Source organism: Prenolepis imparis, unplaced genomic scaffold (assembly GCF_030444845.1).
Source record: "Prenolepis imparis isolate NDT839.2.m4 unplaced genomic scaffold, iyPreImpa1.0 SCAF_1, whole genome shotgun sequence".
Classification (NCBI taxonomy): Eukaryota; Metazoa; Arthropoda; class Insecta; order Hymenoptera; family Formicidae; genus Prenolepis; species Prenolepis imparis.
The window spans coordinates 4,453,985-4,471,217 of record NW_028141159.1 but is presented as its reverse complement, the minus strand read 5'-3'; the positions used below and the strand labels follow the sequence as shown (position 1 = coordinate 4,471,217).

The window sequence follows — 17,233 nt, the reverse complement described above, 5'->3', positions numbered from 1 at the left end:
AAAGAATGTACGAAATAAAAATCGATATGTATTGTATAAATTGTTGAAAGTATACGTTACAATACCATAACATGTGTAAGTGTAGAACGTATTAATTGTTTCGAAATATGATTTAATTTTAAACGTTATTTCAAAATGTTATACACAATATTATTGAAACACTATACTAATAAAATATAATTTTTAGATTTGTTTCCTGTTTTTGATTTAATCAATTTTAATCTCGATTCGACCTCTATCTTTAATTTATTTTTTACAATCGACTTTTTATTAAGCGTAAATACTCATAAATATATAACATATTCTTTCTAACTACACTGAATTTTCATATCAATTTCTTTGACTAATTTGATATTAATACTTTTAAAAAATTTCGAGAAATTAATAGCTCGTAGATTCGAATTTAAACCTTTAAAAGAAAAAAGCATTTTGCAAATGATACTTTTCACACGCCAGCAGATAAAATCTTATTTTTAATTTGCATATTCAAGTAAACGCGTTGCATTAATACAATTTTAATTTTATATTTAATTGCGAACATACTTAATGAGTCGAGTTAAAAAAATTGCATCGCTAATAACAGTTTCTCTTAAAAAAGAAGAACATTTCGTTCACAAAAATTCACTCGAAATTATTAAAGAAACTATCATTAAAATTTACAGTAAAAACGAAGCATCAGGTATGCGCATCATGTATAAACAACATCATAAATAACGGAATCGCTCTTTTACGAAAAATTAACGCTAAAGTGAAATATCAGTCTACGAATTTTTTAAATTGGATACATTCTGTCCATATACCAGCGTTATATTGCAATGTTACACATTACAGGCATCATAAACAGGGATACTTTCGCAAAAGATCAAAATGATTCAGATTAAAATGATCCGTGCGTTGTGATGGCCAAATCTGAAATTTCATTGAATAAAGTTACAATGAGAGTCAATCTCATTGAAATTTTATTCAATGAAATTTCAGATTTGACCAATCACAACGCACGGAATACACGGATCATTTTAATCTGGATCATTTTGATCTTTCGCGAAAGCACCCCAGATGAGATAGATAGAGAGAGATTTCGTAACATAAATTTTACAAACAGCATTTTACAAGCAATTATAATTTATATTTTAATAATTATGCTAATGTAATTACGTTATATACACAACTATTCACATTACTGCATCATATATTACATAGTCCGTATAATATAATTTGTAGATAATTATAGGTACAAATTAAAAATTAAAAAGATGTATGTGTAAATCTGAATATTGATAAGCAAATAATAAATGTTTTACTTAAATCTTATATGAACGATGAATTAATGTAAATACATTATCTTTTCTTTTAGTGTTTTACATACATATATATGATTTATCGAATAATTGCACACAACAAACGAAGACTTGGATTATGCAAAAAAGGTCAAAAGTGAAGTAATCAGAATTGAGAATTAATGTTGATTAAATCGATGCCAGAAAGCGAAGTATATATAACAAGCTAGCCGATATAAATTATACAATATACAATTATACAATTTATAGGGTTTAGCTGTAGAGATATCGAGAGAACATCAAGTAAACCAAAATATGTTATTACACAAGTTACAGTTAAAAATCTCACCAGTAGATTCGATAGCTTCGCAAAGACCGTTGAGTTAATTAAATAATAAATATCATTTTTAGACAAAGTCCAAATTAAGAATTAATTATTTATAAACTAAAAATAAAAAACAAAAAACTCACTGAAAACATGACGAATACTTTTTAAATTATTTACGAATAATCTTGTTAGTTGACAAATCGGAAGTTCCATCTTCTTTTGGAAAAGATCTTTTTATAATAGGTTTTGTACCTTGCAATAATAGTGTCAATGATAACGTTTGGTCTCCTATTAATTTAATGTCACAAACTTTTTCCACATCAAGATAAAAGATGTCATCTGTAAAATAAATACATAATTCATAAAAATCAATAAAAAATGATACAATATTCTATTACGAAATTAAAAGATCTTTAATATAATTTACTTGAATTTTTCACATATCTTTTTATTTCCACTTTTTCTGCTTTCTCGAAACCATCCTTTGCTTCAAAATCAGCAATTTGAATCTCTAATTTGTAATTACCACCTGTAATTGATCCAGTTCCAATAGTTTTAAAACTATTTGAGAAAGTATTAAATCTTGTTTTAATATATCCTCGTACAACTGAAAAATATTTTATTTAAAGTAATTATTAAAAGTATTTATTTTAAGAAAATGTAATAGAAGAAAACATACATAAATATAAGAACATACTATATATGTATATGACAATATTAAATCATATATAATATATTTAGAATTACTTACGAACACATGAATTCAAGTAATCCGGAATATTTCTATCAATTTAGGTTGAACTGCGTGAATTATCTTTTTAAGGTCAAAAGAACCCAAATTATTAATAATAGTATTTGAAGGAATAATAAGTCCGTAAGGAAGAGTTCCTTGATTAAACTCCGGTAATTTCGTTTTTTTAGCTTTCACTATATCAATTTGAATAATCTGTAAAGTACATAAAGTAATATTAGATTAGAAAGTAACATATATATAATTATTATTATTATTGTATATATTAAATTAAATAAGAATAAAAAGTATATTTAAGTATATTCAAAGTAAACAATAATATATAAATATTAATAGTTGCGTTAAAGATAAATAAGATCTTTCTTAAAAAATTTATTAATTACTCGATTTGGTTTTATGTGAAACTGAATCCGCTCGATTTCAGCATTTTATACCACTATTTGAATTCGATGACGACTATTATTATTTAAAATAAATTTTAGCAATCGATAATGTTGTGCTTTGCCAACAATTTTCGGACCATCAAGCTTATCAATGAAACCAATAACCTCTCTAAAAAAGATTTTAAAATCATCTTTTTACTTTTCAGAAAATTAAGAAATTTAAATATATATATACATATATTTACAGGATATCTCACCTTTGTACAACATTTTATTAGCGTATGCTAGAAGTAAAATAGAATAAAAAATTCTAATACAAAAATGTTGAGGCTACAATAGTTTTTGAATTATAAACGATCAAAATTTGTCAATGATATAGCATAGAACTCGCGCGTCCGTAACTAAACATACACGCCTATCGATCTATCATCTGTTATTGATTTTTTCAAGGTAGTGTGATATTGATTTTTCTGCACAGCTTATTTTATTTTAAAAATAATAAAACCAATAATAGATGACAAATCGGTACGCGTATACATGTGTAATTCAGTGCGTGTATATCATTGGCAAATTTTGATCGCTTATAACTCAAAAACTGTTGCAGCCTCAACATTTTTGTATTAGAATTTTTTATTCTATTTTTTACCTCTAGAACACACTAATAAAATATTGTACGGAGGTTGTGAGACACCTCCTATATGTACGCACACACACACTTATATACATTATATAAATAATGGATTAGAATTTATTAACTACTGAGATACAATATTTATTTTTTAAAAAGTAAAATGTGCAGATAAATAAATATAAATGCGTGTGTATTTTTTATTATATGAATTAAAATAAATAGAAAAGTTTACACAGTGGAATCCTCAAGTTTAATTGATTCTAACATCTCATCTATCGCAAAAGTAATCATCTCTATTTCATTATTTTTATTTGAAATAATAACATCTTGTTTATTATTCAACGTTCTATAAATTAACATGCAAGATATAAATATCAAACATTAAAATAGGTTGCATAAAATGATGTACAATATATAATTATAAAAATAAAATAAATAAAATATTATAAAAAAAAATTAATATTAATAAATTAATAAATAAATTGATAAATAATCAATAATATTAAATAAATATTAATATTAATATTAATAAATAATTAATATTAATAAATTATTTAATTTTTATTTTAAAAATTAATAAATAAACAACAATAAATATGGACAGATAAACAACAATTACTAAAAGTATCTTCTTTTAATGATCATTATTTTTCCTAAACCTTTTAAATTAATTTTAAATTAAATTTTTTACAAAATTATGTATCAAATATTTAATTATACCTATGTTGATTTAAACATATACATATATATAAATATATATATACGGGGTGTCTCAGACCACCCGTATCACCCTATTATATCGAAAACTGAGCGCGGCAGACAAAAATGTTTCAGACAAAAGTTGTAGGGCTTCAAGTAATGCATTACATAGTATTATTAGTATGACCTTGAAGTGTTGTCAAGGTCATATAAAAATGACCTTGAAATTTTTAAATGGAAGTACTTATATTTCATTCCATATTCTTGTAGCTTATCTCGAGAGCTTTTCAAAACACTATATGTGAGTCTCTTTTTATTAAGTAGTTTTCGAGTTATGGAGCTTGAAAGTTGCAGTACCGCCGGCGTTAGCATTACTCAAAGTCTACCGCGCGGAGGTTGCCCGGTCGGATTTACATTTCTTTTGTATGGGCGCGCGCGTATGTCTGTGTGTCTGTGTGTGTGTGTGTGTGTGTGTGTGTGTGTGTGTAAATGTATGGCTAGATGCTACATGTGATTAGGCCTGATGTTCGAAATGTTTACCGTTTACTTCAATACAAGCACGTATTCTTTTCTTGAAATTATTTGTTGCATAAAGAATTTCATCGGCAAAAAGCACCGCTAGGCAGCGCATGGCGTAGCAATTAATCCGTACATAAAATTCACTTAAGCGGAATTATTAACAGGCTCTCCAGCGAAGAAAAATGATCTTCTCTTGCAGAAAAGCACGTAACGAAATTCTCATTAATTAGCTATGTCGTATTCAAACGCAGAAGCTTCGGATATGATGCTTATTTTAGGTGAATGTGGTGGTCAATTTAGAGCAGCTGCAAGATTGTGGCGAGAACGATACCCAGATCGCGTTCCTCACTCATACAATGTTTTTTCTCGCTTAAGTAAACGAATTATTAATAAAGGAATTATTCAACCTGATCACAATAAAGGTAGACAAATTCGACGCCCAGTTATAGAGGAGAGGACGCCAGAAATTCTTGCATCTGCTCAATTGTATCCCCACGATTCATTAAGGCGTAGAGAAAGAGATTCTGGTATTAGTCGTGCCACGATCCACCGGATTTTTCATGAAAACAAGCTGCATCCGTACAGGATGAGTCTTCACCAACCATTGACGATTGTCGATTTTAGAAACAGACTTGAATTTTGCAATTGGATACGTCAACAACCACAAAAACTTTCATCAGAAAATTTTATTTTTAAAAGATTTGGTATACTGCGAACCGCCAACGACAAGAGATAATATGATTCATAGAATACGCGACGCTATTCGTTCTTTAGATGCCGATGAAATTCTTTATGCAACAAATAATTTCAAGAAAAGAATACGTGCTTGTATTGAAGTAAACGGTAAACATTTCGAACATCAGGCCTAATCACATGTAGCATCTAGCCATACATTTACACACACACACACACACACACACAGACACACAGACATACGCGCGCGCCCATACAAAAGAAATGTAAATCCGACCGGGCAACCTCCGCGCGGTAGACTTTGAGTAATGCTAACGCCGGCGGTACTGTAACTTTCAAGCTCCATAACTCGAAAACTACTTAATAAAAAGAGACTCACATATAGTGTTTTGAAAAGCTCTCGAGATAAGCTACAAGAATATGGAATGAAATATAAGTACTTCCATTTAAAAATTTCAAGGTCATTTTTATATGACCTTGACAACACTTCAAGGTCATACTAATAATACTATGTAATGCATTACTTGAAGCCCTACAACTTTTGTCTGAAACATTTTTGTCTGCCGCGCTCAGTTTTCGATATAATAGGGTGATACGGGTGGTCTGAGACACCCTGTATATATATATATATATATGTATATATTTCGATCTGACACATGACGCATACACGCACACGCACGCGCACATGTCATATAAAATAAAATTATGTATCTCTCAATGTATTCTTTGATTTTATTTAAATATGAAGAATTCTTTTAGGCTCTCAATATCAAATATATATATGAATATAGACTAGCTATAGAGCCGAACGCGGATGTCAGTGTATCAGTTATTATATAAATTGTCAGCAATTATTTACATTTATTTCAAATTAATCTGTTAATTTCTTAAATAATTAATTTTGTTTTGACTTTAATTTAATTTATTTTAATTTTACATTATATATTTATATATTATTGTTTTTGTTTTATTGTTTTACTATTAATTACCGTTTAATTATTTTAATCTTGTAAATAAAGTTTTTTATTCTATTTATCAAATCTTTAATATTTATAAATAAAAACATCGTAAAACCGTCGATGTCATGTCGCCAACTAATCAGGTTATATTAGAAAGAGACGGAACGTAACTTCATATTATTTGACTGTTTGCCTCTCACTCTACTCGTGCGGCTCCCCTTCCACTGCCAGCCATTCTATATGTCGATGTGTCCAACACAGTTGAGCATGGGCTAGCGGCAGCTGATTGTGAGTGCGGCCGAGCGTTTACGGAAACGGCCGAGATAACGAAATAGCAAGCGAGCCTGCGAGCAGCGAGCAAGAAAGTCAATCAGTGAAGTCAGTCACTCCGTGCGCGTCGTATTGTATAGATGGGAAGTTCGCATCCCGTAGAACGTGCGTAGAACGTCTAGTCGCCTAGTCTCAGCTGTCGATCGGTCTTGCCTCGTGGTAGCCAGTGAGTAATATTTTATTGTTTCTTATGTATGCATAAACTCTAGAAAATTACTTTTTTTATAAAAAAGGCACGCGTTAGTTAAACGAAATTGTTAATCGTTTCATCGTTATTTCTCTCGATTCGCCAAGCCTTTCTTCGTTCTCTCAAAAAGGTCAAAATCTAACAACAAACCGTTCCGAGATATTTCGACTTATCGTATTTACAAAATGATTTTTCGGCTTCGTGTTTTCGGTTGACATCGTTTATCGATAGGCTATTCTAAATTCCCGAAATTTTAATAATGTATTGTCAACGGATTCTTATACTGACAAACGTATATAACTATAAGAAAAGATAAACAATTGTTTAATTGATTTTCAAATGTTCTGGTATTGAACCTGCTATTCAACGGATTTAATTGAACTCGCCGTCTCCTTAGTTTGATGATAATGAGGTATTATGACTGCCTTCGCTTGTTTGGCACAAACTTAATTTGCATTTTACGACGAAATAATCGTTGCAGAAAGATAATTAATGCACAATTTTAATGGTTTGACCGTTTGGATTTTATTTTCAACAGATAAATTTAAAAGTTGATTACAGAAATAAATCAAATGTTGTCCTTGATATAAATAACATTGACATTCCTGAACCGTTGTTGACAATATTTTGCATTGAAATCTCGATTCGAACGACTGTATGTGATTATCATCGTTCTTCTCATTGTTATTAAACCTTGATTTGCTTTTTTTGGAAATATCGCTTAGAGATGCTCGTTCTAGAACTTGACATCGGCATTGCAAAAACTCAATTATAGTATCTGTCGTTGAATTTTCTAACATTTCAGTATGCTCTTCTTTGTGTCTTTTTGTTATGCTATTCAAATTCTTTTTCATTAAATTGCGGTAATTAAAAAAAACATTGAACATGTCGCTTGCAAATAACTCTTATTTCATTCTCGTAATATTTTCTTAACAATTCCCATACACCTACATAATTTTGATTGAAAATCTCAATTGACTATTTTATCACTAAGAGATTATTCCGAATAAGTCTTGGCAGTGTACCAACCAAAATTCGTGCCCCGTGCACAAATATTTAATCTCAACGAAAAATTAATTTTCGTTGGAATCGACGCATCAACATCCGCGTACGGCTCTTATAGCCAATTGATTTCTAAATATTTATATTGACTATTTTATATTTAAAATGTTCCGAAATTCAGTCTTGGCATCGTACCAAGCAAAATTCGGCTTTTCCGGCTAATTTATTATCTAATATATATTAATGATATATATTAATGATATATTGCAGATTTTGCACTGTAAGGCCAAAGGGGGCACGATATTGGTGCGCAGATTCGAGATGCGTAGTCGATTTTGCATCCCTTGGAAGTGATCGTGACGATCTTTATTTTGACAGCGTGTGCATGCTTATAACAAGGCGATTAAAACTGGACAGGTACACGAAGAAGGATGCTATCTGATGCTACATAATGTAAACAGAACAAATGTGACACCACCAATGTAAGTAGATTTCGTAAGATTCTATGTTTCAATCGTTCTTGTATCGGTATCACTTCTTTTACATGAGGTTTTTTTCGATATCTATTTGGAAATTAATAAAAATAGTAAAGTTATGCCAATAATATATCATTATAATGCTTATTAATTAGGGGAAAATATGCTAAATCGTACCGTTCGTTAAATCGTATCTCTACTGTATTTTGTAATCAGAGTTAAAATATTTTAATGTGTTAACGCTGTTGTATTGCAGCTAGCCTCCCTCGAATGCCGCAATGTTTGTTTTCTTCTCAAGCAATCCGTTACTGAGTTTATAAATTTATTTTGCGTGATTTTCATGTAATATTCGGCACCCCGTGCTTAAGCTATCACATTGAGAAAGATAAGCAATTAAACTTATTATTAAATCATTTTTTCATCTTATTTAATCCTATAATGGAACTGTTGAAAAATCGGCAAAAAGTTTCAAGATTATTTTTTTATTCACAAATTTTTATTCACAAGGCAAGTTCGGTAAAACGTACCACTAACTTTTTCCTATATCGTACTGCTATGATTTACTAAATTAATTTTTTTATTTAGGCATTGGTTTTTTTACTCTATATTTAGATAGACAATTGAAGAAAATGTTATCAAATTTTACAATTATATTGAGGTAATACTTATTTATATTTTTGTATGATACAAAAAATATTTTTGTTAAATTTTTTAAGAGAATTTATAATTATAAATATGACATTTTCTTATAGATATGTTTTGTTGCAGACTGAGAACTTTCGTAGAAAATAAAACTTCATTTTTGTTAGAATATTTTAATTTTATTGTTAGAAGTATGATTTAAAAATTCATGATTACAATTCAGCAAACCGGCGTATTGTAAATCGTATTAGATATTTTTTTTAATTTTTATTTTACGATATGAAACAATGATAAATTTGTGTTAATGTTGCGCGTATATCGTTGACAAAAAACCATAGTTTCAAATAAATAAAAAAATTTTGTCACTTTTTTGATAGTTTTATTGCAATTTTAATATTTACCTTTGGGAGTACGATTTAGCATACTTTGTCCTATATACACTCGACCATACAAACAAGAAAAACGGTACGTTTAAAAAAAGTAGTAAAAAAACTGTGAAAGTTCAAGAATTAAATACTCAGCTAATAATTATGATATCAAGGTGTTTAAAAAACGAAAATAAAGCTTGTCCTGAAGTGCTGCAAATCGTGCCGGGCATCTCGCGTAAACAAGTCCGAGTAGGATATTCACGGGGTTTTCGCCGTTTCGGCACTATTTCCTCGGGAATCGGAGGGTATCCATGAGGATTTCCCCGCATAAAAGAAAGAAAAGATAAAAAAAAAAAGCACATTCTAAAGAGAAAAGTTTGAATTTCAATTTTTTTTATCCCATTGAGCTACCTACATCAATTGATTCACACTGTGCAATTCAGGAAAGTGGACTTTCTATCAGTTTTGCAGGTTCTCACTCTGTCATTCGCCATTGTAAAACTAATCATTCCACGTAATGGCACTAAAATTTTCTCAAACTACAGACTTCAAGCTTTTTTTTTGTTTTTTAAACACCTCGATATTATAATTATTAGTTAAGTTATAAATTTTTAAACTTTTACAATTTTTTACTACTTTTCAAGTGTACAACTTTTTTGGCTGTATAGTTTATATTATATAATAACATTATTAAAATATAATATATTAATATATTAAAATAATCCTTTTCTAAAAAAGGCATGTAAAATCGATACTCGCATCCCAGCAAACCACAACATGTAACATAGACATGTATGTAATATTACACGACTGTCATGAATGTTACATGTAATATTACTTATACAGGTAAATGTTCTGGTACGGCTCTATGTCAGCAACTTTGAGATGTATTATTTATATGTTAAATATATTTCAAATGATATGTTACTGTAACATAACATAGACATATGTATTACATATGTTTTCATATTATGTAATGTAATATAAACGTATATATATTAGATATTTTCCTGTAATGCAATATAAAATAAATGTATATATTACATATTTCTATATGTCATGTAATATAACATAAATGTATATGTTATGTTTATGCAAAATATATATATAAAAATAAACATTTTCTATGTACTTATATTTTAATTTAAAATGTTATAAATATTTATTGTAGATAAAAGGATATCTTTATCTATAACAAATATTTATAAACATATTGAATTAAAATATAATAAGTAGATAGAAAAATAGTATTTATTTTTATCTGCGAAACAGTTAATTTTTAAAATAATTAAGTCATGTTTTTTTAATTTTAAATTCAAATACATATACATATAATATATATATATATAGCTATATATATTTTACATTCATATATCACGCACATATTTCAATAAACAATGTAATATTCATAATTATAAGAAAATATATTTCTTTATTTTTGTGATTATAGGTTCTAATATAATTTGTAGTACTTTTATATTTTAATATATTAAATATTTATATATTTTAATAATGTGTTAAATATAATATATTTATACATATACGGAGTGTCTCTAAACTGGCGATAAAGATTTTAATTATAAATTCTTTGTAATATTTTGAAGACAAAATTTCTAACACGAAAATGTCGAGGATATAGCATTTTTCAAATAGGAAAAGTTTAAAGATTATGAATTCTACAATAATTTCACTATTGCCAGTTACGATTCCATGAATCGGATGCTTTTGATAATAGTATTATTGTAAAAATATTCAAGATTTCATTAAAAATGTATTTCTGTTTCTCCGTAATGAATCATAAGAACAGTTAAAAACGTTTTTATTCCATAGTTTAATATATCGATATTGATATGTGTCAGTTGTCATATTTAGCTGTCTCCACGATGAAATTATAATCAATAAAAACAAAGTTATTTGACATGGAAGCACTTTTACCACTGATCATTTTGCTATCTCTGAGCACACAAAAGTCTAGCTCGTCATTCGTAATCTTTAAACTTTTATTATTTGAAAAATACTATAGCCCCGATATTTTCGTATTAGAATTTTTGTCTTGAAATATTACAAAGAATTTGTCATTAAAATCTTTATCGCCAGTTTAGGGACATCCTGTTTATATGTGTGTATATACTGTAAATAATAAAATATACTTATTTTACAAAATTGTAGGAGAGTTTAAGAAGAAAAACCGTTGGTATCTAAAATTGAACCTACCTTTAGAAAAGGACAAATCGACATTAACAACGTTAATCTGTAAAATGCGAACTAGATGAGGCAAATTCAGAAAGAATTTGGAGTATACCTATCCATTACAGACATAAAATCCTTCAGATATGAAAACGGTAATGACAGTATAGTGGTGATAATAGTGCTGTTACGAGATCATCGAAAATTGGAGGAACACAGCTGCCAACGGTGAGTAACATTCATGCAAATATATCTAACGTCGAATATATAAAGTTGCATGTAAAAGGACGTTGAAGTAATGGCTCGGATCTCAAACGAGATTTGTTTGATACTGAGATTTGTTTGATAGCTTGAACGGATTGATTTTGCATTCGCAAACGACAATGTCCCAAGTATTGTACATTGCGTTGTAATGAGAAACGATTGATAAATATTTATGTATTTTTTTAATTTTTAAAAGTAAATATTTCTCATCAAGTTAGGAAAATAAAATATTAAGTTTAACCCTTTCGCTACGGCTGAGCTAGACACAGTCTCTGCCACTTTATACACAGCCCTGCCACGGAACGCGCGTTATTGATAATCGAATGCGCGACTGATGTATGTTGCTTTGCACTAAATAACTTATTTATATTTATATTTATATTGAAATTTATTTAGTATATTACAAGTAATAATTAATTATGTTAGCGTGATTGTTTCTTTATACTATGCAATTCATCAAAATTGTGTAATATAAAATAATAGCTAATAAAATATAACATTTTTATTTATTTATATGCAATAAACAAGAAAGAATTACAATAATATAACATTAATACTCTTATAAAACTCTTACACACACACACACACACACACATTTATACACTACCGTCAGAAAGTTTAAGACCAAAAAAATTTGTTAATTTTATTTATTATTTCTTTCTAAAAAATAAAGCAAGCTATTTTTACTTTTATGGTGTTGTAATGATCTTCTAGCTATTAATAAAAAAAAGAAACAATCAGCGGAATATCATATTTTAACGTGTAAAAATAAATTATTCTTTCGAGGATCTTTATTTATTACTTTGGTCTTAAACTTTCTGACGGTAGTGTATACATATATATATATATATATATATATATATATAATCTTATATATATATATAAAAATTAATTATTTACATTAATAAAAATAAACAGATAATGCAATCCAAGTAAACAATAATATATAAATATTAATAGTTGTATTAAAGATAAATAAGATCTTTCTTAAAAAATTTATTAATTATTCGATTTGGTTTTATGTGAAACTGAATCCGCTCGATTTCAGCATTTTATACCACTATTTGAATTCGATGACGACTATTATTATTTAAAATAATTTTTAGCAATCGATAATGTTGTGCTTTGCCAACAATTTTCGGACCATCAATCTCATCAATGAAATCAATAACCTCTCTAAAAAAGATTTTAAAATCATCTTTTTACTTTTCAGAAAATTAAGAAATTTAAATATATATATACATATATTTACAGGATATCTCACCTTTGTACAACATTTTATTAGCGTATATGCTAGAAGTAAAATAGAATAAAAAATTCTAATACAAAAATGTTGAGGCTACAATAGTTTTTGAATTATAAACGATCAAAATTTGTCAATGATATAGCTTAGAACTCGCGCGTCCGTAAGTAAACATACACGCCTATCGATCTGTCATCTGTTATTGATTTTTTCAAGGTAGTGTGATATTGATTTTTCTGCACAGCTTATTTTATTTTAAAAATAATAAAACCAATAATAGATGACAAATCGGTACGCGTATACATGTGTAATTCAGTGCGTGTATATCATTGGCAAATTTTGATCGCTTATAACTCAAAAACTGTTGCAGCCTCAACATTTTTGTATTAGAATTTTTTATTCTATTTTTTACCTCTAGAACACACTAATAAAATATTGTACGGAGGTTGTGAGATACCTCCTATATGCACGCACACACACACACACTTATATACATTATATAAATAATGGATTAGAATTTATTAACTACTGAGATACAATATTTATTTTTTAAAAAGTAAAATGTGCAGGTAAATAAATATAAATGCGTGTGTATTTTTTATTATATGAATTAAAATAAATAAAAAAGTTTACACAGTGGAATCCTCAAGTTTAATTGATTCTAACATCTCATCTATCGCAAAAGTAATCATCTCTATTTCATTATTTTTATTTGAAATAATAACATCTTGTTTATTATTCAACGTTCTATAAATTAACATGCAAGATATAAATATCAAACATTAAAATAGGTTGCATAAAATGATGTACAATATATAATTATAAAAATAAAATAAATAAAATATTATAAAAAAAATTAATATTAATAAATTAATAAATAAATTGATAAATAATCAATAATATTAAATAAATATTAATATTAATATTAATATTAATAAATAATTAATATTAATAAATTATTTAATTTTTATTTTAAAAATTAATAAATAAACAATAAATATGGACAGATAAACAACAATTGCCAAAAGTATCTTCTTTTAATGATCATTATTTTTCCTAAACCTTTTAAATTAATTTTAAATTAATTTTTTTATAAAATTATGTGTCAAATATTTAATTATATGTTGATTTAAACATATATATACATATATATATATATATATATATATATATATATATATGAATTGACAAAAAAAGAAAAGAAATATATCCTTTAGTATCAACTTTCCGTTCCTTTGATTTATCTAAAATAATTATATACATAGTATGTATTAATTAGCACTCATCACTTGAAAAATAAGTAACCGCTCATAAAAACATACAAACAGATAAATGTACAATATTATAAATCAAGAGACACAGTAGTGTTTCGCGCCAAGTCAGGCGTAGCGACGAGACGGACCGTGTATCTTTACGCAAGTCATTTATTTGAGAGTACCTCAGATTATTGGTCCTCAGTAACGGCTGAACCGATTGAGTTCTTGTTAAGTTTAATCAAAAACTTGGGATTAAATTATATAATAAAATGATCTTTATTATTACTCTATAAATATCATGAACGGAGATATCATCATGTAAAATATTGATGTTAGAATTTTTCATTAAAAAACGTCGGAAAAATTTACGACTAAACCGTTTGACAAGAGATGACATCAGTGACACTCGCGTATCGATTTTATGAATCGCGATCGTAATTCAATAACCTTTTTATTGTGTAAAAATGATGACAGATGCTTGATAGATGACAATGTGCTGTAGATTTTAAAATTACGTCTACATGAGTTGTTTATGTATTGTAAACAATTATTAATAATAAATATAAATACTGCACTTGGCGCCCTTTTTTTACATTTTTTTTTAAAAAAAGGTAAATTTTTAAGGATTATATTTGTTCACACATGTATAATAATATTCATATAATTGTATATATACAGGATGTTCCATTTTTTAATTAGAACAGGCTCATATCTCGAAATGATAAGGTTTTTAAAAAAATGTTTTAGACAAAAGTTATAGGGTTTCAAGGGGTATAGATAAGATGGTGTTATTAGTTTGACTTTGCATAGTCGTTTGAAGGTCATATAAAGATCACCTTCAATTTTTTTAAATGAAACTTCCTATTTTTTATTACATATACTTGTAGCTTATCTCGTGAGCTTTCCAAAACATTATAATAAAAAAATTTTTTTTTACTATTTTTCGAGTGACAGGAGCTTCAAAGTTACAGTATTTTGACAAAGAATACAACATATCTTATGAAACATTCAGTTTTCAATAATCTTATCTTAATATTTTTATATAGAATAATAAGATAAATCCATTGGTGTACAGAAAACACATTACTTTTAAGAAAAAATATAAGACTGCATATTGCGAGTTTTATACTTTTTCTTAAAAGCAACTATGTTTTCTTTACACCAATGAATTCGTCTTATTATTTCCCAGATAGCACATGATATTCTGAGAATATTCTGAGAATATTCTAAAAATGTCACGTCCGATATACGTAGGATATACTCCATATATATTATAATGTGCTCAGAATATACTCAGAATATTCCTATGTCCGCAGGAACATTGTTCTCAAGATATCCTCAGAATATCGTCAATGATATTTTTAGAATATTCTCAGAATATTCTAGGAAATATGCTAACAATATTCCCTAGTATATTCTAATATTCGACGTATATTCTCAGAATATCGTAGACGATATTCTGAAAATATCCAGAGAACAATGTAAGGGAGGACATCGGAATATCCTGAGTATCTTCTGAGTATATCCTATGTATATCAGACGTAAGATTATTTGAATATTCTCAGAATATATAATATATATAATTTTTTTCTAAATACCCTGAAAACATTAAAAAATTAGAATAATTACGAAGTTCATAATGTAGGTTTTATAATATTATATTATACTGTAAGTCAGTTTACAGTTTTATGTATAAAATTATTTAAAAATAATCTCTTAATAATTACATATCACATATAATTGCACTTCTTTAAATACTTTATATAATTTTGTACCAAGTAACGCGAACAAAAGTGACGAACAAAGGAATAAAAAATATATCACTCAAAAGTCCAGCGTTTAAAACATAAAATATTGAACTTTTTACTTTGTTATAACAGTCAAAGTAATTAAAACAAAAGAAAAAAACAAAAAATTAATTCTGCGCGTTTAGTGGAGCTTTTGAGCATCGCTCTTTGGCGTGAGCGAGCCAAATTTTGATTGGAGCTGACATTTCTTCCTCCATTAAGTTCTGGTAATGTTTTTTCAGCGCAGCTGAAACAATGTTATTTTAATAATCTAATTGATATATTTTAAATTATATATTAACTGCAAATTTTTACACTTCATAATTGATAATTCATAACTTACCAAGTATCACTTTGCATATCATTAGGTCTGAAAATACGTTTTTCTTCTTGCCCCCGACCCAGCTATAATAAATGGCAAGTTTGTTTGTAAATGTTTGTCGCATTATTTTTAAAGCGAAATTCTTCATATCGCGACCTCCTATGTTTGCCAACTCCTTAACCTGTTGTAACATAATGAATGTTATATATTTAAATAATCCTTATACACGCGCGCGCGCGCGCGCGTGTGTGTATGTGTGTGTGTATGTGTGTGTGTGTGTGTAAGGGCCACCGCATAAGCTTTTCCGTAACGCGTTACATTATGTTAAGTACTGACCTTAGATTTAAACTCGTACGTAATCTTAAACTTTAGTCAACGCACAAAGAAAATCGTTACGTTAAGTTACATTACGTTCCGGTCTACGGTAACGATTTTTTTTGTGCGTTGACTAAAGTTTAAGATTATGTACTTTAAGTCTAAGGTCAATACTTAACGTAACGTAACGCATTAAAGCTTGTGCGGTGGCCCTAATTTTAATTTTGTCTAAAAATGATTACTCCATATTTTGTGGGGGATTTATATTTACCAATTTTTTTCTATATTTCTCATCCTCCTTGAGCTTATGTTCCAATTCTTGTAGAGCCGCTTCATCTTTCAATGGAAGGTTGTACCAAATGTCGATGGTTTCGATTTCTTCGAGACTTTGAGGTTGGCGATTTTTTTGTTCCGAAATGCACTCGAATTTTTCTAGTATTTTCTTTTGCCCTTCTTTTAGAGCTGTCACTTGCAGATTCAGAGAAATTAATTTCCGAGCGATGAATCGGTAATATTCTATAGGATCTATAATGTATAGAAAATGTTAAATATTAGATAGAATAGAAAAAATTAATTATAATTTATTGTTGATTTTTTAACAACTCTTGTTAATC

General features: G+C 27.9%; 2 protein-coding genes and 1 long non-coding RNA gene across 9 annotated transcripts in view; 2 read left to right on the top strand and 1 right to left on the bottom strand.

Annotated features, from left to right (window-relative positions):
• Nucleotides 1–17,233, top strand: part of LOC145939490 (uncharacterized) — a 342,686-nt gene that overhangs the window by 148,959 nt on the left and 176,494 nt on the right. The window lies entirely within an intron of this gene.
• The window catches only part of Bi (T-box transcription factor bifid), a 265,203-nt gene that overhangs the window by 95,064 nt on the left and 152,906 nt on the right, over nt 1–17,233 (bottom strand). The window lies entirely within an intron of this gene.
• LOC145944199 (uncharacterized) overlaps nt 6,612–17,233 on the top strand; it is a 93,500-nt gene continuing 82,878 nt past the window's right edge. The window contains exons 1-3 of the mRNA XM_083052401.1: nt 6,612–6,736; nt 8,030–8,241; nt 11,415–11,660. Coding sequence (XP_082908527.1) covers nt 11,515–11,660 — 146 coding nt within the window. The 5' untranslated portion in view covers nt 6,612–6,736; nt 8,030–8,241; nt 11,415–11,514. The remainder of the gene's footprint in view (nt 6,737–8,029; nt 8,242–11,414; nt 11,661–17,233) is intronic.